The 26,312-nt window shown below is 45.7% G+C and overlaps 1 protein-coding gene across 1 annotated transcript in view; it reads left to right on the forward strand.

Moving 5' to 3' along the window:
- Positions 1–26,312, forward strand: part of ME3 (malic enzyme 3) — a 697,492-nt gene that overhangs the window by 499,132 nt on the left and 172,048 nt on the right. The window contains exon 8 of the mRNA XM_069639735.1: positions 7,045–7,154. Coding sequence (XP_069495836.1) covers positions 7,045–7,154 — 110 coding nt within the window. The remainder of the gene's footprint in view (positions 1–7,044; positions 7,155–26,312) is intronic.

Consider the following 26,312-nt stretch of genomic DNA (forward strand, 5'->3'; position numbering starts at 1 on the left):
CATTGCTTTCTTAGACTCACCACAAGGCTAATCACTTTGCTATTTTCTTAAATTCCCAGTTATTTATAATCTTCAGTTCAGGACTAGCTGGCATAGGTTTGACTACCCTGAAAACACCCACCAATTTATGCTTCAATATATCCTCCTGTTGATGAAATGTCGGACCAAGATGCATGAAGCACCTCTGAAAACACCTCACATGGACTGCAAAATTAGGCCAAGTCCATCAACGTAACCAGGGTTTGCAGAAAGATACAAAGTGCTCTAGGAAACCAGATTCAAGAAAGACTTGACTTGTAAGACATACATACTAGAATAACTCTTGCTATTGTGAGCTCTACGGGTATGGAAAGAGTAACGCAAAGGAAAGATACTCTGGACACTTTACAACCTAACAAAGTATGTGAGGCTGATTAACAGTGCTTAGTGCCTGGCTTTTCCGCTTTTTTAGAAGAGTCTCGCGAATGACTGACATCGACATCCAGGATGTCCTCTGCCACTGGGACATTCAATACTTTATAGAGGCAATGTTTCAGTCTCGATAACTGGCAATCTTCCATCTTAAAAATTGAGGAAACTGGTCAGGCTAAGCAAACCTCTCACCCTCCACCTCCTAGGCTTGTTCCAGCCCAGATACCTAGATAAGGTTGTGTGTTATACTAGTCCCAAAGATCAATATGTGGGCAATGTCTATGCAATGTAAACACTGCAACAAGTATTGTTTCTCATTGTATCTAGTGTTAATGGATGTAAAGTTATTTATGGTTGAAAGGTTTTTCTGACTGGGAAGTAGGATAGTTTAATGTTTACACATAATATTATATGCAGTTTACATGATTCTGTCCAGGGACTTCCGAGTTCAGTGAGCTGAGCTGGCACCCTAAAACATGTACTTCATAGATGGGATGAATATTTACTTCTTATGTCAGGGGATTTGGGCACCTTATAAAGAGGCACTGATTGCTGAACCAACTAAGGCATTTGTGTAGTGATAAAGCCTGTCTCCAGGAGACCCTTCCAAATTTGGCACAATCTAAAAAGCCATGTAGAGGATGGGTGGAACGTGGGTTTCATGTTCTCGTTTTAAAAGAAGATTGGTCTCCATTTTAATCGTGAGGCACATACAATTTGTAAGAAGAGGAAAAACTAGCTGAGCACTCTGTGTGCCAGAGAATCTGTGCTATTGCGAAAGATATGTAACGTTGACAATTAGCCTAAAAGATGTGCTCCTCTGAAAGCAATGTGCACTCTAATTTAGGAGTGGAATACAAAGTTCTTGTGTCACAAAACTTGCCCCATTCATTACTCCTCCAATCAAAAATTCTTTCTCACAAGGCATTGTCCCCAAGAACCATAAGGAAGCGTGGGTCTTCGCACTTCTAAAAAAAAAACCTTTGCTCGACCCAATCATCCCAACCAATTACCGCCGCATTACGAAGATCCCTGTCCTATTGAAAATCCTTGACCGTGCCGCCTACCATCAGATTCAGGAATATCTAGAAACAAACAACCTCTTGGGCCTATGCCAATTCGGGCTTCAGACCTGGACACGGCACCCCTCGACCTTACCAAATGGACGTCATCATTGACAATGGGAACTTAGCCATATTACTTCTCCTAGACCTCTCAGCAGCCTTTGATTTAGTGAACCACAAAATACTGTCATCACCTAGACAGCGCAGCCCAATTCTCACCCAAAGCCATCGCCTGGATAGAATCTTTCCTCTCGGAGCACACAATGAGAGTTTTCTCCAATTTAGAAAATGCCGCCCAATCCCCAGTTCTCTGCGGTGGACCCCAAGGATCATGCTGTCAGCAACGTTTACAATATTTTTACCAAGCCCCTGTTCGACCGCCTAGATGAACGCACAGTGTCCTATACAAATTGGGCGTATGACACGCAGATCCTACTGCATCTCTCTGGGGACTACGATACTGATTCCACCACTCTCAACGATATCTATCAGATGATCCAATCTTGGCCCAACATGAACTCTGTCTAAACGATGACAAAATGGAGTTACTTCTAGTCGGCACCGAAATACGCCTCAAAGAACTTGACCCTAAATACTAACACTTCATAATAGATGGGAATACTATCACTGTCTCAAAAGAAGTGAAAACATTGGGCGTGTATTTGGACTCCTCCTTAACCTTATCCAGACAAATCAATTCAACAATCTCATCGGCAGCTTACACTGCCAAGCTCATCAACGCATGTAGACCCTACCTGTCAACCGACAGCTGCCTGACCTTAACGAGAACCCTCATCCTGCCGAACCTGGACTATTGTAATATTCTCTTAGCTGGCACATCAACCAGAAGTATCAAAAAACTTCAGGTCACCCAAAACAATTCCCATCGGGTGGCCTTAAACCCTCGGCGAGAGCATATCTCTGAAACAAAATGCAAAGCGTGCTGGCTTCCGATTCAGGACAGAATCAAAGTCAAAACAATGGCAATCACCCATAAATGCCTTACCAACATAGCTCCTAAATATTTCACAAACCTGCTTACTCTAACCCAAACCACAAAGCCCACACGCTCCGCCTCCGCCTACCTTCTCACGGGACCCCAAAGTCAAAAGAACCAAAGCCGTGGGACACATCTTCCCAGTAGTGGCAGCAAAAGGCTAGAACGCCCTCCCTCTAGCCATCAGAGCTGACCCCTCCCACTCTTCATTCCGCATAAGACTCAAGATCGGTCTCCTACATCTAACCTGTAGTACTCCTATAGTGGGAGCACTCGCCATATCCACTGCTTACCATTTTTGCACAAATGACCATAGCACTGAGAACTTATTCACTGTAAATTGTTACTGCAACTGTAAATGTGCACAATTTTGTTACCTGTAAATCTCATGTCTTACGCTGTTGCCTGTGATAACACCTGTAAATTGTATTACCTTGCTTCTCCAGCGCCCCGATACCTACGGGTTAGGCACACTCTACAAATATTAAATAAATAGGACTGCAGGTTGGGATGCTAATTTCTTTGCCAAATGTAAACATTTCTTTTGAAGATGGGGTTAGACTGTTGGGGATCTTGGCGCGTGTCTTAAAATGCCAAATAATTGTGAATTACATAGAATCCTTAGTGGCCACAGGTTGAAGCATATTGTATGTATTGTATGTATGAGACATTGAGTATTAATGTATGACACATTGAGTATTAATGAACACTGTCATTCTACAAAGATGTACATGTTCAACCTTCTCGGACCGGACATCTAGGTGTACAAATTTAGAGCATTTTTTCAGGGTTTCTCTCATGCATGATCCCCAAAACTTTCCAGAGTCCGAATTCTTCTGTGGTCCTGTCAATCTGGGAAGAGTGCAGTACATTATTTCATTAATGCACTAATTCCTATGTCTTCTTGAACATAGGAAATTCCCCTATGGACCTAGGTCTCATACCAAATTCAGAGTATTTCCAGATATTCTTTTACACTCATTGTATCATCAGCTTGAAATTTCAAACAACATAGTCTTCATCACCTATTTCCTGTTTTATGATGGATTTTAATACACTCAACTCATAAGCCTAATCTATAGTAATGTTCATAAATGGCAGGTTATTTAGGCAAGCCCTCTCATAAAAATCCAGCATCTTAATGAAATGGTAGGAGGCAGTTCCTTTTTACCAGCAATTCAACTATTTCAGCATAACGTAACTCTTGCGGTTGATGGAGTCCAACTTTAGGGCAGACAGGGAGATGGTATTGGCAGTGGTTTTTTAAAGGGATTTCCAAATACCCAAATGTTGAGTGCTAAGAGGTGATTGGGGCCTTCAATAGCTACTAGTTATTTTAGATGTTATGTTGTGCTTCCTGTAGAGCACGCTGCAACCCAAAGGTGTCCTGGCGCTTACGGGGAAACAAATGAGAAAATAACAGAGCCAAAGAAAGGCGAACAAATTTACTAGGAAACAGTCTTCAGGTGTTTGCGAAACTGAATATCATCTTCTGACAGTCTCAGCGCTAAGGACAGAGTCTTCCATTACAAAAGTGCCGCCACTGAGAAAGCTTTGCCACTGACCAAATCTAGGTACCACCAGATGGCCAACACTAGCAGAGCGAAGGTTCCTGGTTGGACGATAGGGAACAATCTTCCCCCTGAATGAATGGAGCACCCTATTTATATAGGGCTTGAGGAGTCGGGCATTGGGCCTTGAATTTAATCCTCCTATCCACGGGAAGCCAATGCAGCTGAGCCAGAGTAAGAGAAATATGGGCATATTTAGGTAGGCCCACAACCAATCAGGAGGCAACATTTTGAAGGAGTTGCCATCTCTGAATGAAATATTTAGACAGCGCTGAAATAGTAGCGTTAAAATAGTCGGTAGTGCCAGAGAAAGTAGAGGCAACAACGAGAGCCAGAAGCGAATAAGGTACAAAAGGTAACACTTTTTTCAGGGTTCTCAATTTCATAAAGCCAGTCTTGCACCCAATACTAACGTGCAATTCAGGTGAAAGTGAAGCTGAAAGTTCGACTCTAAGGTTTTTCACTGAGTTAACCGGAGTGGGAAAAGTCCCTAGATTGGAAGGCCAGAAATCAGGGGTCCAAAGGTGACATGCAACAGGGGAACCAACAACTAAAACCTCAGTCTTATTCTTATCGCTCTTCATTTCAAGCCAATTGGAATTCATCCAATTAGCTCTGGCTAACAGACATGTTTTCAGACCCCCGGTAGTCTCCTGAGGATGTTGGTCAACTCTAAGGACAAGCTGGGTGTCCTTAGCATATGACAGCCATAGGAGTGAATTAAACTGGCAAGGGAACAAACATAAATATTGAAAAGCAATGGGGATAATGCTGAACTCTGAGAAACGCCACATGCGAGGAAAGGTGACTTGGATCTGAAAGTTGGCAAAAGTAGCATCTGGCAGTGGTCAGACAGAAAAGATATAAACCATTGAAGAGCTATGCCTGAGATGCCAACCTCCACATGTCGCTGACACAAGATAACATGAATAATAGTGTCAAATGCAGCCGATAGATCTAATAATATCAGTAGGCCAACTCTGCCCTGATCCCCGACCATGATGAGGTCATCAAATAATGAGATGACGACTGACTCAGTCCCCATAGGGTCAAGAATCGAAGAACCTTCAAGGAAATTTCTTAGCTGTGGAGGAACTATGGCCGCCAGGATCTTCATTACCAATCTATGCAATGAAATAGGGCAAAATTTACCAGTAACGCCGGATCAAGCGTGGGCTACTTGAGAAGACGGGTAACCAATGCATGCTTAAGGGTGGTAGGCGCTACTCCCTGAGTTAGCGAATAGTTTATAGAAGGCGTAATGACAGAAGCTAGCTCAGAACTAATTTCCTTGCATGCAGTGGAATCGGGTCTAATAGTGAGCAAGACTTAAGTTGGAAAATAACTGCAAGAAGATGAGCATCCGTAACTTTGTCGAACTGAGAGAAATAATTATTCCGAGCTAATACAGAAAGGGTAGAACTAGGAACCACAGCAACATCTCTAAAGGCTGAAACCACGATCTTGACCCTAATATTCACGATTTTCTGAATTAAAAAAAGAGGCCTACTTGGTGCGGACTGGGGTATCCATCATGTTTGATGAGGCTGATTTTTACAATTAAAAACAATTCTTTAGGTTTGTTCAGTGCCAGCTGAATCTGGTTGGTAAAAAAAAGGCAGCTTTTGCCTTTTTGATGGCTAAATGCTATTTGAGCTGAAAATCTTTAAAACTACTTTGCTCTACAGGTGGTATGACGAATTCCATGTAAGCTCGGCTTGCTTAAATAGCAGTTTAAGTGCCCTAAGATAAGGAAGTATATCGTGGGGCAGAGAACTTGTGTGGTTTTGGGCATGTTTTCAAAGGCATAACCAGATCTGCTGCGCTAAGGAAGGCGTCCTGAAGCACTGTAAGGGATTCGGTGACAGCTGATGAAGAAGAAATATTAAGATGCTCCAAAATACGAGCCGAGCGGACAATGCAAAGTGATCCACCGGTCTCAAATCGCGCCGAGAACTGGTTTCGGAGGTGATGCTTTAGGAGATTCCAAGCCATGTAAGGTAATAGGTAAACTAGGCACTAGTGCATATTTCACCTTCAGTTATTAAAAAGGGGTATAGAACTCTGGAGGGTTGGCCCTATAAGATAAAGTACAGGCAGGTGGACAATTTCAGAGTTGCATTAGACAGAAAATGTGTGGGAATCTCTATTGATCAGAGAATGGGAAGATATTGTTGACTAAAGCAAAATCAAATTTTGATGGCTGGAAGGTTTTGAATAACTCATAACCACAGATATCATTGACAACATTCTTCATGCAATTGATGATGGATCTAATAAAGTGAGTCTCAGAATTATAGGCTGGATGAAATTAGTTTGTGGAAGCTGGTGCATGGGTGCGTGTTTGATCTCAGATTACTCGCTAGCTATGTGTCCCGTACTTTCCTTATACATCGTGGGTTAATTGTAGGAACCACCCATGTAGCTTTAGGAAATAGGGTGTTTTCCAACTAGGTTGAAGTTCCTCCCTTCATGTCTGGAACAGGTGAAGTAACTCTCCTAATTGGAGGTGGGCAAACTTGGGGGCGGACACAAGATATTGGTTATGCTCCCATGTTGAAGACATTAGGAAGTCCTTCTGTATGTGTTTGTTCCATGCCCTTGGTATCCTGCTCAGTGTAAGAGGGCCATTTTTAAAAGATTAGAGACTCTAAAATCGTTGTATGAACCGGCGGGGGTGGCTGGCTAGCTAATTATTTGTAATCGACCATGCTATATTGTGATTGTGTGTTTTAGAAAGGCGATAATGAGGCATGCAGAGTTCATTGTTGCTAGAAATCTGATTCAATTTAGCAGAAGTTTGTGATATTGTTGTACATCCAAAAAATCATATTGGTTGGTTTAATTTTGTTAAATGTGTGTATTTTTTGTTTGTTTGCATTTTTCTATAACAAGTTAAGTTAATAAAAATCTGAACTATGAAAAAGTAATTTAGATAATCATGTTGTGGTACATATTTGTTTTTGAGGTAACACTTATTTGTTTTTAATTTAAAATGCAGGTATGGTATGAACTGCCTCATCCAGTTTGAAGATTTTGCCAATTCGAATGCATTCAGACTTCTAAACAAGTACCGCAACAAGTACTGCACATTCAATGATGATATTCAAGGTAAAAGGTTCTTCTATTCTTGCACAGTACACTAGTGTTCTATAAACACCATCTGGCTTGGAAAAGAGTTTCTGAAGTTTATTATCTCTGATGTTGGGAAGTGCCACCAAGCTGGTTTATATGGGATTTCTGCCCTTTTTGTGTGGCTCCTCATTCACAGGGAAGCCCGCAGTGGACATCCCTTTTTCTAAAAAGAAAAACATGGATTTCATCCAGTAGCTGTCCTTCCTCTCCCAGGAAGACCAAGGCACCCTGGCATCTCTCTTGTCATTGTTGTGCATTAGCTAACATGCCCCGTCCACATCCTGCACCATGCATCACAAAGAAACCATGGTGCATTCTCACCAGCAAAAACTTTAAAGTAGGGACCCGGTATCATTCAACTCAAATGAGGCCGAATCCATCCAGTGTGTGCTAGAACGTCAACCACCCGTTCAGTGGTCATAACAGTCTGGAGACACTTGAATATACATACGGATGAGTGTCGTCTCAATACTGGCGGGTGGTGATACCACAGCCAGTGATCTGGCTCCACACGAAGATGAGAAATTATGGAAGACAAGATTGACCCCTGGGGCACCTCACACATAGGATGAGGGGGCGAACTTGAGAACGTCCCACCAATGCCCGTGCACCTGGAAAGCTGCATCTTGTGGTTGACCGTGTCAAAGGCAACTTAAAGATCCAGTGATATCCGCACGCCAGTGCCCCTGCCCTCCATCTAACACCTCCCCCTATCAATAACCTGAAGGATGCCATAAACAATCTGGAACGTTACTATCTTAGTTCTGTGCCTAGGTCTAAATCGAGTCAATCGAAAGACTCTTATCATCAGTAGGAGCCTGAATTGATGACCTCCAGCACACATCATGGTAATCTTCTCAAACAATGGATGGTCGTGCAGAGGTGTGGGGAATGTCCTAGGCTCCCAGACTGTGGTGTGAACATCACTGCTCACAGAAAGAATTCCTTTCGTTTCCTGCTACATGTGGGCTTTTTCTCTCTTTCTGCCCTGTGTACACCAGAGTTCTCAAGTTTACCCTGGCCATGTCTGAGGCCACCCACTCCGGGTTTGCTTGGAAATCTCGAACTTTCAGTTTTTTTCATTTTACATTTCAAATTTAAGAAAACTACAAGTCCCAGAATCCAAAGGGGAAATCAGGACTGGGTGCCCTTCTCACACAGGGCTTGGCAACCTTGAGAGCACTAGTGACTCCCCATACTAGTCTCCCACAAATCCCCATACAGCCTTCTTCTAAGACCCCTTATACATTTTTTAAAATTAGTTATTGTTGCTGTTTTTCATTTTTGGGGATCGTTTGCCCTTAAATGCAATTCAATAACACCTAGTCGGGATATTGAGTAACAGCTAGCCTTAACTGCTATAAGAAGGCCATTATGATATGTACCCGCGCTTTTCGTTTGTCGGATATTAGTACTTTTGACGGAGTGACATTTGTTTTAGGTTGTCTTCAATTTGTGTTTTTAGAGGTCTACAGCCTCAAGATCGCTGGCTGATAATTTGCAAGAAAATGTTCAGATATTAATTTAAAGACAGTGGTGTCTTGCATTTGGCTTGGCGTGCCCATTTCAGAAATACTTTAGCCCCCACTTCTTTTGTGCAGGACCACCTATTTCCTCCCTACGGTGCCATCCTTGCGTGAAATTCCCAGAAGTTAATCTACAATAGGAAAGCTTTTTGGCAACGTAATTAATACATTTTGCAGCAGTGCAAAACACATTGAATGTTGTTTCAGCTGCGACGGAACATGAAGTCAGTAAATCTGACAGGAAATTAAAACAATTTAAAAAGAGGAAAATAATGTTAAAGTGCACCAAGTTGCACATTCATTAAATGTCTGTCCCAATTGTATTTGAAAGCTAACTCCTATTAACTTTTCAAATCAATTGGATAGAAAGGGTGGGCATCCTAAAAAGGTTCAAGTGGAACGGAATGCCAAGAGTTGCAACAGAAAAAATACATCTGCGGTTTCTGGCACGGTTAGGATTTTCTCTAGGTCCTCTGAGAGTTTAGGATTCACCGACAGCTGTGCAGGGTTGCCTCCAAATTATTCCTGGAAAAGGTGAGAGCTGCCAGGCTTCCCGCTTAAGAGGGGAGAGGGGCGCTGCTAAGGTACAGCTAGTCACGCATTAGCAAACAATAAAGTTAAGTCAACAGAGTATTGCTACTGAAAAATATACTTTTGAATATAAAATCAATCTTGAAAAATGATGCACTGAAAAATATACTCGCGGTACGTGTAGTGTCTAAAAGAGGCACACACATTTATGAACAGTTGCACACAATTTTCATAGTGAGTAAAACGCAACTGTTACTTTGGAAGCCTTAAAATGTTACAAACAAGTTAACTAAGTCCTCTAAAATGAAAAGTGAGTATTACAAATCAGAACAGTATCCATAAAAATCGTAAATCCCTATTCCTAATTGTATGGGGAACATTTTATTAAGTGAGTTAAATCATTGTATAGTTGCAATTAGTTTAAGTTAGTTTCAACATTTGTCCATATAGGTCATCGGGCCTTTGTAGCCAGCCTGTGATAGTAAAAAGGAATGTAAGTATTATCAGCATGTCTCCAGAACTGCAGGGAAAGCAACCTTCAGTCTGGAGAGGGTAGTGGACGCCTCTAGAAGAGCCCCAGGCCCAGGTTTGTTTACCAGTGGCCCAGGTATGCAAGAGTTGCCGAGTTGGGGCTAGAGCCTCTTTGCAGCAAGTGGTTGTTGTCAAGGGGTGCATGAAGCTGGACTGCAGGTGGAGCGCTAAGACCTAAGAAAATGAGGTCAATAATGGATCCGAAATCTTAAGACCACTTTGGGATGTGTCCCAGGTCTTTTGAAGTAGTTGGAGTCCCAGGAGTCATGGGTGCTGGGTTTAAGTTTTGGTTGTGGTTCCAGTCCCTCTTGTAATCAGTCTCCCCCCCCCCCCCCTTCTCCTCAAGGTAACTCACAGAGAGCTGGGGATGAATGAACAAACAGAACTAAAGAAGCACAATAGTGACACCTTACAATGGATCACCATATTCTCTGTTGAGGAAAGGGGGCTTCAGGACAGTGGCCAGGAGGGTCCCAGTCAGAATGTTCTTTTGAAGAGCAAGTAGATTTGAGCATCAGAACCAATGACTCAATCAGCAGTTGTGTATCCAGAGGTTTGCTACTAGGTGGGTCTGCACTATGTGCGCATGAGCATAGGGCAGGGGTTTCTATAAACTAAGGGATGAATGTTTCATTGGAGTGGGTTTTATTTTGGATGCTTGCATGACCATGAAGAATATTGAGCTGTTTGTATGCTATGTTCATTGTATTTTTAAAAACAAATGTTTATACGTTCGAGCTAAATAGTAATCATTTTATTGGCTGTGTAAGGATGAAAGGTTAGAAGGGGCACTGGCTAAATTTGTACAGCACATAAAGGTTCCACAAGGATCTCTGTAGATAGATGTGTGTGAACCTAGACCCATGGGATGAACCCTATTAATTGGCCTCCCCTGGCTCTTCTCTGCATTCTCTATCATATTGATCTGCATTCAGAAAAACTGTCGTGTGAACGTTTTACAGCTAGTAATGCAACAGAAGCACTCCCCACTTTTCTCACCCACCTCCTTCATTCACACTTTTTTTTTTTTTGTGTAAAAAATAAATGCCAAGCAGAGCTCACAAATCCTGTTCTGTAAGACCTCAAATTAAAAGCACATGCCATGTTGTGTTCCGGTTTAGTTTATCCTTGCGTGACTACCATGTACCAGAATGCAATATGATGTGACCCTAAAAGCCAAGACTGGTTGACTGTCTGACATCTTGCATGTGACAACTTGAGATCCTGTCAATAGTTTTTCTATTTTCAAGACTTACACCTAGCCCAAGAGAGCTGTGTGATAGTCACATGCTTGTCATAATTCGTTGACACAGGCATGCAGTGTGTTTTTTGCAAACTGTGGGTAACATTTACACCAAAAGTGTTGACATTTTTTTGGCACATCTGTCTAGGACTATACTGAACACAGCAGAGATGTGGCAGAATAGCAGGCTGAGCCCTGGGGAAATTAGGATGTGGCATGAGTGGCAACACCCACCTTGTCTACACCACTGCCACTCTGGTTGCAGCCAGACAGCAGGAACTCTTACTTCAGGTCTGTTGAGTACCAAGGGTCCAGGAAAGCATCTGTGAGCACCAGAATCTGTGCAGACAGTTTGTAGCAATTGCAGCTGGGTGAGGTACAAGTAAGAACCAGAAGTAGGATTCCAGTGCACTTGGATGAGGAATTTCACTGTCTGGAGTATATGGTAGGTTATTTATAACGCGCTTAATACCCAGAGGTTTCTAAGCGCGGACCGGAGTATCGAACCTGTGTTGCTCCGTGTCGTCTTGCTTCCAAGGTGAGCATGTTGCTGCTGAGCTATCCTTCCACATATCAGAAGTCTGCAACTTAGCCAACCTCTAGGACCTTCAGGGACTTCTCTCCTCTTCACCATTGCCGACTGTGTGCCTTCCACAGCAGGGGATCTGAATCCATCACTAGAAAAATTCTCCCATTACCAACCATTGAGAACACTTCAATCGGGCAAGGTTGCCTAGATTCAACAGGAAACTGTATAAAAGATCTTCTGTTTCCTTCCTCTCAACAGTACTCTGGGACTCTATGTCCAACTTTCCACGGAAGACCACTTCACCTTCAGATAACGGCTTAAAACCTGGCTGATCAACTAACACCAGCAAAAGACCAGCACCAAGGCCTCAAACAACTACCCTCTGCCACTTTGTCACATTGGAAGTTGCCATCCAAAATTATATGAACTGAAGTGGAACACAGATGAAACACTGACAGACTATTTGGACAATGGCCTCTTTCTGGTCATATTCCCCACAACCTACAGGGAATCGTCTACCACAAACCTCAAACTAACCACCCTAATCAACTCTTCAATTGGTGCCAATTATTCCTGTCTGGATGACACCCCTCCCCACTATATGTAGCTCTTGTTTGTCTTCTATCCCACGGACAAATCCAGGCCTCCTTTTTGCTTACAAGACCACTTGCTGCTAGGCCACCAAAATGACTGAAGCTCGATTAGCAAAACCACATTCTCCAGTATGGGGTCTGGCATGGATTCACATGCTCAGGTATATTCCCCATCGTCAGGCTGGGAATCCTCTGTAAAAGAAATAACAGTTTCACTTTCACTAACAAACTGTATTTCTCCTTTAAACCAATCACTGTCCTCTGGGTCATACTGCCAATGAAAGTCTCCTAAATCATTCCTCTGGCAGCCATCTTCAGATTTCTACCCCACGCTTCAGTGTTGGGAGTTCTCGAGTTTGCTCTGCAAGCTACTTCTACGGTTTTTCGTGTTTAAGATGGAAAAAGGTTCTATTTTTGTTCCAAAAGAGCCTGTGTGCTCTTTTTCTTCATCTGCCGACAGCGGGGACCCATTGTCTGTGAATTTCAGCGCCCCTCAAGAGCAAAGATCATCAAAGTTTTCATTCGGCATCCGGCCTAATTCACGCCCTCCTACCATGATGAAGGAGGAGGAGGGAAGGTCTCTCTTCAAGCCCTGCGCCAAGTGCAGGTTACGGAATGTGTTTGTGGAAGACAAGCAGCTACAATGCCTCTGATGCCTGCATCGGACCATAAGAAGGTGGAGTGCAAGATATTCCTCAGTTTCTCCAAGAATACGATGAGGGACAGGCACAGTAGAGTGGGGGCATGGCTTAACACCAAGGCCTCTGCCCCGTGCCCTGAGCAGGGTCATGCCTCGCCAAGACCGGCTGGTCCAAGGAGAGGTTTTCTAAGTCCTTTGAGGGCACCTCATCCATGGAGGCCCAAGACAAGGACAAGAACTGCAATTCCGAGTCCACCGGGGTCACTGTGGAAGCGGGTCCCAAGGTTGATAGGGCACAATCAACATCACCCTCTGCCTCCATTGCCAGCCGGCAATAGAGCTCCTCCTCAAAAAGGAAATCTACCCGGCTAAACTGCAGGAGAAGTCCGAGAAGCCGGGGACAGAGGAGAAGGCTGAACTGCCCAAGCAGGCACAATTGGCGCAGGCTAAGACTTTGTCGACGATATAGTTGGTGGCAGCTGCTCTCTCGACGGCTAAGGGAGCTGACCCTGTGAAGGTAGCCCCTGCAGCACAGAAAGTATTCTTGCCCCCTAGGCTCGAGATCGCCTGAGTGACTTTGGCAAAGTCTGCTGGCACGCCAGAAGGGGCGGGGGGAACGCCTCAGACCCTGGTTCAAGCCCCACGTGGCGGCGACAAGGCCCCAAAACAGCCCTCCCAGGCCGTGGCTCAAGCCATGGAGGTCTCGTCCACAGACGACGAGGACCAGGAGTCCTTGCACATGGTCCAAGAGGACGACAGGGACAATGGCGATGACAGAGATGGGCCTAGTTTTCCGATCCCGCCAGCTCAACTGAGGGCTGTGTCTCTGGACATTCTGTCAATCCTTCATACCTTGGTGTCAGATCTAGAAGAGGATGCCACTGGGCCTGGTTCCAGTGGTTCCCCAGGCCCCCATTCAGCCTCCAACAAAGAAGAGGAAGCATCATCGGATGCCTCCATTTCACCCTCCACACCTGCGTCGGCCCCCATCTCCACCAGTAGACCCAGACATGGGGACCGATACGTCCACGACTACGGACGGTGACAAGGATATTGTTGCAGCGGGCGATGGGTCTCCGCATTTCCCTAAAGCATACCCACCGGATGAGGCGAGGTTGTTCCACTCCATGATCACCAGAGCCTCCAAGCTTTTTCAGCTTGTGCCCGAAGAAACCAGGAAAGAGGATTGCTTGAACTAGAGGCACGAGACCAGGAGGAAGATAATCATGGCAGTTCCCCTTCTAGACAACATGTGGGAAGAGGACCTGGCCCTCATGAAGAACCCTTGCACGGCTCCAGCTAAACGAAATAGACTGGAGAAGAAGTATCGGGTGCCGGATTCCGCACTTAAGTGCCTGAGGTCGCAACCATTGCCGGATTTGGTGGTATCAGCGGCTGCGAGGAAGCAGTAGAATAACTCGTCCTCATCATCTTCGGTCACTCTGAACAACAAGGGGATAAGTTGGACGCTGTGGGAAGGAGGGTGATTTACACCGCAGCGTGCACTATCAAGGCCGCCAATGCACTGGCAATCCTGGCCAGGTATGACACGGAGCTGTGGTACAAGCTGGTCCCTATTCTGGAGTTCCTCCCAGACGATAAGAGGATGGCGGCGATTGCTATTTTCCAGGAGGGGGAAGTTGTGTCTGATCACACCAATACAGTGGCGTTGGACGTCGCCAACAGGGGATTCTGGCAGATGGGGAACAGTCCACAAAATTTCTGCCAGGAAGTCCAGGCGAAGGTGTTGGGCATGCCTTTCGACAGAGAGAACTTGTTTGGGAAGGTCGTTGGAGTCCCTCCAGGCCATCAAGGTGGATACAGAGACTGCCCGTTCCTTGAGCACTCTCCAACAGCAGCGCTCTTCTTTTCGCTCCTCCACGGGAAAGTCGAGCAGGTCTTCCAAAGGTTTCTGTGCTTCGTACCGTAAGCTTTCCAGATCCACGACCCTGGAAGCCTACAGACACCGTTCCCAGGCCTATGGTAGCGGAGGACAGTGTTGTCGCCGGCAGGGCAGGACGCTGGCTCCGAAACAGGCCTGAACTGGCCAGGACGTTGGGCCCCCACACGTGCACCCCGGTGAGCGGCCGGTTGATGAGTATCGTCAGCGAGTGGAAGAAGATCACCACCGACCGATGGATGCCAGATGCTCTCGCCCAAGGACACACTCTGGAGTTTCAACGCAGGTGTTCGCGGACCACTCCGGTGTCCTGTCGGGAGCAGCACCTTCCTTAGCTCGTGGAAGAGGTGCAGGCCATGCTGCAAAACGTGCGATAGAGCTAGTTCCCCAATGGCTCCGGGGCTTTGGAGTTAATTGCAGATACTTTCTGGTCAAAAAGAAAACAGGGGGCTGGAGTCAACGTCTCAACAAACATTTAAAGTCCCAAATTTCAGGATGGTCACGTTGCAGCACGTGCTCGGCCAACTGGAGGAAGGAGACTTCTTGACGTTGCTGGACCTGGAGGACGCCTATTTCCACATCCCCATTCACCAGAAACATTGATCGTTTCTGCGTTTTGTAGTGCAGGGCCAGCACTACTAGTTCAAGGCCCTAGCTTTCGGATTGAAGTCGGCCAACACCATTGCAGAACGTGCTGTTCCTAGGAGCCAGACTGGTGTCCTGTCTGGCGTCCCCTTCGGAGGAGAGGGTAGCAGCTATCCAAGGAAAAGTGCAGCGGCTGTTGTCGATAAAGACGGCCCTGGTGCAAACTATTAAGTCTTTGCTCGGCATGATGTCATCCTGCAGCTACCTCATCCAGCTCTGCAGGTTGCAAATGTGACCTCCTCAGGAGTTCTGGACGCTCACTGGATACAGGTGTCTGGAAGATTCACGGAGAAGATCCCGCTCGACGACGAATTCCGTTGGGCGATAAGGTGGTGGGCGTCCACTCCAACATCACCCAGGGCACAGGGTTTCAAAACCCTCCATACCAGGAGACGTCACCACGGGTGCTTCTCTGGAAGGTTGGGGAGCCAACACCGGATGTCTGCACGCCAGAGGCCTATGGTTGATAGAGAAGGGCCTCCATATCAACATCCTGGAGCTACAGGCAGTGTTCTGGGCCCTCAAGTCATTCCTTCCGTCTCTGAAGGGCAAGGTGGTGAGGATCTTTACGGACAACACCACCACCATGTTCTACATGAGGAAATAGGGGGGCACTCCCCAGCGCTCTCCAAGGAAGCACAGGACCTGTGGTGCTGGCCCAGCAGACAAGAGATGTTCCTGTTTCCTCTTCACCTAGCGGGAGTCAGGAACACCATTGCAGACATCCTCCGCTGGGAATTGTGCTCCTGCCACCAGTGTGAACTGCGGCAGGACCAGGTGGACCACATATTCGTCAAGGCCCGAGATCAATCTGTTTGCGGCGGCGGAAAACTCCAAATGCCAGAAGTTTGCCAGCAGATTCCACCAACCAAGCAGCCTGTGGGGACGCGTTCTCCTTTCCATGGGAAGGGCTGTTTCTGTACGTGTTTCCCCTGTTGCCTCTCCTGCTACGAGTCATCAACACACTTACAGTGCCAATGCAGGATGTTACTCATTGCCCCGGCGTGGACAAGGCAGATTTGGTACCTGGACTTTCTCGGCCTGTCGGCGTCGCCTCTGGTCAGGCTGCCGGTAGTTCCAGATCTTCTCACCAGAGGAGGCGGCGCAATCCTACATCAAGACCTGGGATCACCGAACCTGAGGGCTTGGCTCCTGCAGCACCGGGTTTGGAGGATATGAGTTGCCAGCAGACTGCAGGGGAGGTCCTTGCAAAAGCCAGGGCGTCGTCGACCTTGAGGTGCTACGGTCCCAAGTGGAAGCATTTTGCTAAGTGGTGCCGGTCAAAGAGATTACCCCTTTGAGGGTCACAGCCCCACAGATCCTGCCGTACTTGCTATCTTTAGCCAAGGCTGGACTGGCACACGCCTCTATCAAGTTGCATCTGGCGGCCAACTCCTGCAACACAACATTGTCAGGAAGATCATCGCTCTGATTTCATCGACTCATCAAGGAGTTTCTCAAAGGACTTTTCAGATCTTTCCCGCCGGTGAAGGCTCCTTTCCCAACATGGGAACTCAACATGCTGCTGACGAGACTCGCGGGGGGGAGGGGACCCTTTGAGCCTCTGCATCAAGCTCCACTCAAAATCCTCTTGTTAAAGATGGTTTCCTAGTCGCCATCACCTCTGCCAGGAGGGTAGGTGAGATAAAGGCCCTATCCTGCAAACAGCCATACCTGACTTTCCACGTATCGAGGGTGGTGCTACGCATGCACCCCTCCTTCAAGCCAAAGGTTCAGTCGGAATTCCACCTCAACGAGCCTTTGGTTTTACCTGGTTTTTTTCTCAAAACCTTTGTCGCCAGCGGAAAGGGCCTTGCATTTGTTGGATGTTGCTCGTGCCCTGAAGTTCTATGTCGCATGCAGAAAGAGTTTTTGGAAGACTTCAAAGCTGTTCATAAACTTTGGTCCTTTGAACCATGTGAAGGCCTTGTCCAAGACTTCCATATCAAGATGGCTCTCCGGCTGCACCACGCACTGTCATTGGTTGGCTAACTGACCGCTGCCTGGCCGTCTGAGTGCCCACTCCACCAGAGCGGTCGCTGCAACAACGGTGTGCCACTGCTCGACATCTGCAGGGCTGCTTCATGGAGGTCCACTCACACCTTTTGCGAAATTCTACTGCATCAACAGGGATTCCAGGGAGGAGTCCAGAGTCAGCCAAGCAGTGCTACGCAACCGGATTGCTTGAGGCGAGTCTGTTCCAGGGATAAGTGTAATTGCTTCTTTTGAGCCTTGCCACCCCCCGTTGTTGGGTAATGTTGTACTGCTAGTCATTCATCATTCATGAGCATGTGAATCCATCCCAGACCTCAAGCTGGAGAAGGAACAAGTTACTTACCTGTAACTATTGTTCTCCAGAGTGGGTCTGGCATGGATTCACATGCGAACCCTCCCTCTGACCCCTGTGCGGCTCTTCTTGGTCATACTGCCACTTTACGTGCTTACCAAACCTCAGGATGGCCGCCAGAGGAGGGGCTTAGGGAGAGGACTGTCATTGGATGGGGGCAGTATGGCCCAGAGGACAGTTATTGGTTTAAAGGAGAAATACAGTTTGTAAGTGAAAGTGAAACTTTTTTTTCTTTTACCGAGGATTCCCAGCCTGACAACAGGGAATATTCATGAGCATGTGAATCCATTCCAGACCAATGCTGGAGAACAATAGTTACAGGTAAGTAACTTGTTCCTTAAATTACATTACATTTTTTTGCGATTTTCAAGGTATGAATCTGCTGAATGGCCGGTCTGCCTTGTTACACACATTCACCGGAGGGGGGGGAGCGGGGGGGCGCGTGTAGGTTTGCTCAGCACACCGCTCCATAATTGTGAACCCTTCAAAGTGTTGGTGGCCATGCAAACAGGACTGGCCAGCCAATTTCAGCTTTCATGCGCACGTGTGTATTTTAGGTGCCTTAGACCCTCATCCTGTTTAGGATCCAATTGATGGGGGGAAAATTGACCTTTTTCCGAATTGACCTAATTTGTTTTGTTCATTTTTGTGTTTGAAAATGCGGTGGAGAGCTCCCAAATTCTCCCCCCCCCCCGCTTTCCTCCCCACCTTAACTTATTCCCTTACCCCACCCCACATTTATATTTAATTAAAATGTACTGAAATTCAATTCCTAGAACAAAATAATTTGGTTAATTTGGAAAAGGTCAATTCGGCCACGATCAAGTATGCGAATAGCCCCTCATCCAGCCTAAACCAGATTCCATTAAGATAGAGACGCCATTGTGACCACCACAAAGATCTCATGTAGGCAGACCAGCTAAAACGTCCATTCCTCATGTAAAGGTAGCACAAAGAAAATGGCTGGGGATGTAGGGCTTAAAAAAGCTCCAGTAGTCCCTTTTTCTCCAGTTCAGGGAACAAGTGGCTTCCAATCCGGTAAAGAAATCTGAGTGGAGCAGCCAAACATCAAATACAAGCTTCCCCAGCCTATTTCTCAACAGGATTTGTGGGCGTTAAAATTCACCCAGGAACAAAATGGGGTGCTCTGACAGCACCCCAGCCCAGGTAGTCATTTGGGCTACCAAAGGTAGCACATTAACATTGGGTAGCATCTTTCGGGCAGATTATAGTAATGTCTGCGAGCAGAAAGCCACCTGGAATACCAAATGTGAACTATAAGTTTAGGGTACCACCAAAGTTCGCAAAAGGAGACCCAACTGACACAACGCCAGACAACCCCATCATGCACTCATTAATGTGTGTTCTCAACAGTGTCGTGGCCACAGCCCTGATTGTATAAGAACCTTCAGTTTGCAACTGTGTGCATTGGGGGGGGGCATGTTGAATTTAATTGGCACTGGGACAAATTTGAGACAAATCCTTGTTGCACCATTTTTTTATGCCTCCATATTATGGAAAGGTGCAAAGAGGATTTCATGATGGGTCCGATTTGTTAAATTTTTCCAAGTATGGGCAAACATTTTACAAAATTATTGTTGTCAAGGGCCTCATTAACAAAGGTTATGTGCTTTACAGGCAGTAGGGAACTCATACTGTTTTGAATTGGGTGAATAACAAGACAGTCCATCCATGGGCAGGCTTTTTTCCCCTTCTACAAAATCTGAATTGAGGGTCACGCTGGGTGCTTTCCTAAGGGAATCCTTAATTCACAGAAGAAAATGCTGTTGTTTTTTGCTTCCCCTTCAACAGCCTTCGCCTGTGCTGCGCATGGCCTGAATGGCCTTGCCTGTATTTCAGTGCATGCCCTTTTTCTGTTTTACCTTTCCACTCCTAAAATAGCGATGTAATGCAAAACAGGCTTCTCATTTCTTCTGCACTTAATTTCAAAATGGTGGACTGGTAGCATCTCCCTAGAGGACCTCGCATCCAGAAAAAAAATTAGATCTATTTGCATCTCTTTACCACTTGACCAGCCTTCAGGAACCTGCAATATGTCATCTAGCTACCCTCGCGATTAGTTATGTGACCTCAACTAATCCGAGCATGCGCCCCTACCTCACCATCCATAACTGCTCTGCCACTCTCCACTGCAGCGCAATATTAGTGCTTTGCTCCAATCCTCTTGAGTGCCACAACATATGCCAGTGAACGACTGAAGGGGGTTCCTTCCGTAATTATAATCTTGGTGCTCAGGCGACGTGAGCTGCCCCTCCATCATAAAGGCTTCAAGGAGTCTGGTCAGCCTGGTAAGAACTGCAGAGCCTAAGGATGGTTCTGCAGCATGGTGAATCACTGATTCAGAAGGATGCTTTTATGTGACCTGCTGACTAGCGATTGACCAGCCTGCTCCAAGGTCCTATGCTGCTGCAGGCATATGGGATGGTAACTCTCATGGTGTTGGTCCAAGTGGACTAATATGGTAGAGTAATTTAGCTGACCCCTCTTTCAGGCTGCGTTTCTGGAGCTTGGTTCCTTGCAGATGCGGTGACCATGAAGGAGGTGCAACAGAGCCTGCTGGAGCTTTAAAGATGCAAACAAAGGATTGTGAAGGCATTGACCTTTAATAGAATAGATATCTACCACAGTGAGTGCTCCACCCAGGTGAAGAACAGTTCTGGGATCCATAAACCCACCGTAGTTGTTTAATGCTTGTGTCAAACCATTAGCAGACCTTATCAAATTGTTCTTCCCACAGCAAATGCATGCAGCTGAGCCCCAGGTTTACTGGACGTTTGAACCAACCATGCCCCTGTGTCCTCCTTCTTTCAAAGAGCTGTAGGCTGGACTTTAGATAATAATGTGTGTCTGAATGCTGATGAAACAGACCACCTGCTTCGGATGACCTAATCCAAGGTCCCTCCCATTTATTTGTTGAACACAGAGGTGAACCCCACTCACCTCTGCACGTAAAGCAAATAACCTGAGCATTCTATTGGACAGTTGCCTTTCAATCGTCTCACCAATGAAGATTAAAAAAGTCATACCTACTCTACACATGCCTAGAAAATGAAGGTAATCCGACCACTTGTGTTTGCCTGATTTAATTATTGCAAGTCGGCTTGTATGGGCCTCAGTAAAAGCTTGATTCTCCAGTTGCATCTACTGCTAAACAAATTAACAAGAATATTTTCTATGAAAACATGTAAGGCCATGGCACCGCTCCCCATCAACCAAACAATTCCCATCAAGTCCTTGTGCATCAACCACAAAACCCTTCTGAATGTGGGACCACCCTCCTTGAAAGCAAGCCTACGTAAATGCCAGCCAAGCAAGAACCAGAGGTCTACAAACCTCTGTTACTCACCCTGACCTTCAAAAGTAACATCCATGTTGGCCATAAACTGGCAGTGTTGGGGTCTGTGAGACATGCATGGTATCAAGAGATGACACGGACAACAGATTTCCAGTTTCAAATAATGTTTTATTTCAATATCAGGATGGTGTAAGGCCTAACTCGCCCTAAAACTAAGGTAGGGATTTCTCCTGCCAAAAGGAAACTAAGGGGAGTCTGTGTCTGTAAGTTCAAATCAAGAGTCGGTCTGTGTCAAAACCTATGCTTGCCCTCGCATCTAGAAAAAACGTTGTGTGGGTTTTGTCTTGTCCAACAAAATACTGTTCAAAAGTAAAGTTTCAACTGTTCTTAGCTTAAACGTTCTTTCTGGGGTTCCCTATTCCAAGATCAACACAGTTCCAACAGTTGCTTGTCTCAACAATGTCCCACCAGATCTTGAGGCTGAATACAGTATTGTTCACACAAAAAGGAGACCCCGAGGTTCTCTTTCCCCAGGTTAATGTTTCATAGGTCACACCAAAAGGGTGGTCTTGTGGTTCCCTTCCCCAAGACAGCCTTTCTCAGTTCTTCCACCTCTAAGGGTTACCTTCCCCAAGATTTAATTGAAGCACTTGCACTGTTTTCATCGTTCCAATGTTCCACACGAGAAAACAATAGGTTCACTTGACCCACTGTTTGGCTTGCTTTACCAATTGATTCACAGTTCTTTGTGACTCACTTCCAATATCCTTTGCTAGTGATCATTATGGCTCTCTGCTCTAAGCACAGTTGTCCGACCACACGGTCTACCCATTACAGGTCACACAACCATTAACCCTAGGCTTCCCCTTGGCTTGCTTCATATTGTTTGTGATCTTCACATTAGGGAACGCTTAGGTCTCGGTGCAGTTGTTAGACGACACAGTCCACCCACTACCGGTCGCGGAGCCATATGTTCCCTTAGCCTTGTTTGACCCCTTTACAGGCTCTTCTGCCTCAGACTTTTGGCTTCTCACACTTGTATTCTATGTAACACTTTTCTGCATCAGTTTTTGTCTTGCCACAGTTTATGAATATTTTTAACAACATTGATAGAACACTCAAGTGACTGTTCAATTGTCCATCTGTTTCCGTTTTGCTCACCATGCTGCTCACATACAGTTTGACATTCAATATGTCTAACTTCAAATGTACGTTCAGCATTCAAATTGTACACGATCCTATGCCAAATAGCACTTTCCATTCAGTAGTTCAGTATTCAGTATACTCAATTAGCAGTTTCAACTCAGTTCGGTATTCAATGTAGTTCACATTCACTTGGATCGTTACTTGCCTGTGGTCCCCTGGGAGCGCTCTGGTCTTCCCGTGTCGTCTGACACTCGCCAGCTATTTGCATCTCCACAGCAGCGGTTCCTGCTTCTCCTGCTCACCTTCTCCGTAGCGGGAAGGCAGTCCGCCACATTCGTTGGGCATGACCCGATAGCGGGAAGGCAGTCCCCCACATTCGTTGGGCATGACCCGATCTCCCTTCTCGGCTTCCTGCTTTGCAATAGATGCAGACTGCTTCCCCCCTGCTCCCAGCCTGTTCTGCAGCTCCAGCTGCCTCCAGCTCTTGACGCAGACATCATCCCTTTCATCAGTTTGGCAGCTCCAGCTTGCCCGCCCTTCCAGTTGGAAGGCTCCCGGTCCTCACCCACCAGCTATATGTTCCCCCAGTATCAATGCCTTTGTTCAGACTTCTGAGTTCTCTCCCAACACAGCGGTTCTCCTGTTCTCAGTGGCTCGTGATTCTCTCCTTTGTACACCTGAGTCCTATTAAGGGGCTTCAGGTGTAAGTTGTTGATTTGTCTTGCCTGACCATATTGAACCCAAGCAATGGGAAATGCCTGACCTTCAGTACGGGATGCTTTCATGCTCCTCCTTTTCTTCTCAGTACCAGAGTGGTGTTTGTGATAGGAAGTGTGAATTACTCCTAGTTGCTCCTTCCTCTTCTCAATACTTGGTGGGAACTTACAGGGGGAAATTGGGCATGAATGGAAGTAGCCCATAAAGGCTGAGGGGAGGTAGGGTTAGTCAGAGTAAGGGAAGGGGAATACCATGTCTCGCCGTATGGCAACCTCTCCCCAATCCTGAAGGCCATCCACCAAAGTGATCCTCCCTCCCCTCACTTATCCAACGCCAGGGTCGGGGATCCAAAAGCAATGACCCTCCCCTGGCCACCTGAGCAGAAGATCGCCGGAGAGTAGTTGTGAGAATGCTTTTAGGATTCTCACAGGTCTGAGAGTTGGAACACATCAAGTTTGGTGATCATGGCAGAGCCAAACCATAAAAGGCTTAAGAGACACAACTGAGGCCCTGTTGTTTAAACAGGCCTATGATGGTCAATTTAAACCACCATCGGCTTAAGTACTGAACCTCTACTACTCGCGTAGTAGCTTTAACTTTTTCTGTGGGATAGCGGGCACGTTTCTTATATTGTGTATGTTAAGTAAACTGACACCTGACATTTTGTAATGTGGTATGTCCCCTTGTGTAATTAGAAATATAGGAACGAGACAATGTTTACAGACCTATGTAGAGCACTTCCTCCAAAGCATTAAATATTTAGAAATAAGTATTTTTGAATGTTTGTTCAAAATATTGTAATTCTTTTGTTTGTGCTTGATCTTGACAGTATCTTTGAGCATTGGTTGATATACACAATAGGTTCAATTAAGAAACTATAACGTGTGCTCCATATGGTCTCAATTCTTCCATACATTGTCTCAATTCTTCCATCCGTTTGACTTGTACTCAATCCTAACACTGTATTCCAGCCTTATTCACACATGCATTGTTTTAGGATTCAATCTAATAACATGCACTTGTAGGCATTTCAATTAAATGCAACATAAACCTGCGAATGTAGAAACTTCCTTACAAACATTTGATGTCTTTCTTTGTTTGTACCTTGGGCTAGTTTAGCCTCCCTCCTTAATCTTTTCCAAGTGTTTAAGAACCTGAAAGTGCATATGGTCTTTTATCTCTCCCTGGTTCCCCAAATGTCGGTTGTAGTACAAAAATACTTGATCTTCAAACACTCAAAAGTATTTTCCCTTTTCGTTCATTGCTTCGAGACTCAATGCTTGTCCTATCACAACGGGACTATTTTAATAGTGTCCAGTATGCACACCGCCCATCTGTTGGTTCGCAGGTACCCATCAAACTAATCTCCCAAGCCATTGCTTCCTTCCATAGCCTCATTGTTTCCAAACTGTATTCAGTGTCCCACACACATTTCAATGCTGCTTCCTCAGTAAGGATTTGATTAAACTATAGATGCCTAAAATAGTTAGAAATGCACTAAATTAGATTTTACCTATGGGCAGTTGACAACAAATGTCAATAATTGTGGCAAAACATAGGGGCGGGGCATTTCTAGAAATAAGTACTGGACGGGAGACTCTAGCTTTGTAGGATTCTCATTACTGATATAGTTGCAAGATATTTATTAATCCAATAGACAATGTTGCATATCAGTTTAAGATCTAGTCAGATAGCACAGTGAGCTAAGCGCTAGCCCCCGATATCTGTGCGCAGCCTGCTTTGGCAGGTTTGAATCCAGAAATGACGGATTCACGGTCGAGATCTCGTGTTGAGAGGTACGTCTTCCTCAAGTCACCCACATGCCTTCCTTTGTAGATACAACTTGCAGGGAACCCCATCTCAGTTCACATTGGCACCCTTTGCCCACAGACTCCACGGGCCTTCTCAGCTCGATCTGTCGTTACTAAAGGGATGACTCCACCCGGGACCTGATTATCTAACATTTGCACCAGTGCTAAAAATGGAGCAAATGCTTTGATAATACAAACTGGAGCAAACCTGTTTGTCACAATTTATATTATCTAAAACCATTTGCACAATGGCAAAAATGTAATCAGACTGTATTATTTTTGCTGGATAACGGAAAACTAAAGGTGCTGACTACATTTTTGTTCAGATTACACAGCATATATAATAAATAAAACAACCTGTTTTCAGTTTTCCGAGGTGAAAATATGTTTAGATCATACCAAGTGGGCCTACACCCGTTTGCTCTATTACGTATTATCTAAGCAGAAAAGCTGGTGCTTAATTCATTTGCTCTGCTTTTTTGCACAAGTGCAAAGCTTTGATAATCTGGCCCCTGGAGTCCACTGGATAATGCTCTCAATGTGCCATCTAGGCTGCACTCTTGCGCAAGTCTGATTTTTTTTTTTGTTGTTGTTTGTTGTCTTTTTGTTTGTCTCGGCCCCACCAGGTGCGAGCTCTAGGTTCCTGGTTCACTTTCTTTTTTCCTCTTCGTATTTGCTGTGGATGGGTCTTCTTTGCTAACAGTGATGGGATTCCAGTCCCAGCAGATCCATGGCTCCCCAGAGATTCGGTTTCTGGTTATCTTATCTATTAGATGTGCTTGGGTATTTAGACGTGTGCAATACAAGTCACTTGCACAGGTCCAAAAGCTTCTAGGTTGTATTCGCTCAAGGTATCCTGCATTCTCCCCTAACTTAGGCCTCCCTGACTTGGCTTTCGGCCTCTTGCAGCTCCTTGTGTGCCAGACAATGTTAGTTTTGCTCAGCATGTTATTCTGTCCATAACCACTTTCAGCCACCATCCTCATTTTTCTGGTACTCCTGGTCTGCTTTCCGTCGTCCTGCTCCATCACCATCTCCTCTCTCCAAATTCGTTCCTCCTAATGATGTTGCCTTCACTCCCTCATGCCTCTGCCTTCTTTCACCACTCCCTTCTTCTTGGTGGTTCTCTTCTGCTTCCCCTCTGCTGTGCCACTGTCCCAATTTCCCATACATTGCCCTTGGCCTTTCGCTTTATATACTCGCCTTTTCAGCATAATATTTCTCCTTATGGCCTGTGGGGGGCGGGGACCAGTGTTTGTTTATGGTTTGCATAGAAGGATTGGTGGTGCGTTTGGACCTGCCTCCCACCCGAGGTGCTTTGGGGTGACTCTGGGCAGCCCTCACCTCTTCAGGGCAATATTGGGGGCGGGGAGGCGCCAGTGTGGAATCAAACTGCACGATCATGGCAGCCGCCTGATTCCTCCTTGACATCCTTCATTTAGTAAATGTGTCTTTGCTCTCCTTCCAACAAATGCCTCTTGGTGTTCATGGCCCATGTGACCACCCAATGCATGAATTTGGTACGATGGAGCTCCTAGTACCCTCTGAGCACATGCAGCTGCTCTTAACTCCCGTGGAACACATGGATATGTCTTTCAGACCACAATTGTTTCAGCAGAGCTGGCCATGCCAATGCTCTGCCAATGCCCTGCTGTTTCT

Source organism: Ambystoma mexicanum, chromosome 7q, assembly GCF_040938575.1.
Source record: "Ambystoma mexicanum isolate Mex_15411 chromosome 7q, UKY_AmexF1_1, whole genome shotgun sequence".
Lineage (NCBI taxonomy): Eukaryota > Metazoa > Chordata > Amphibia > Caudata > Ambystomatidae > Ambystoma > Ambystoma mexicanum.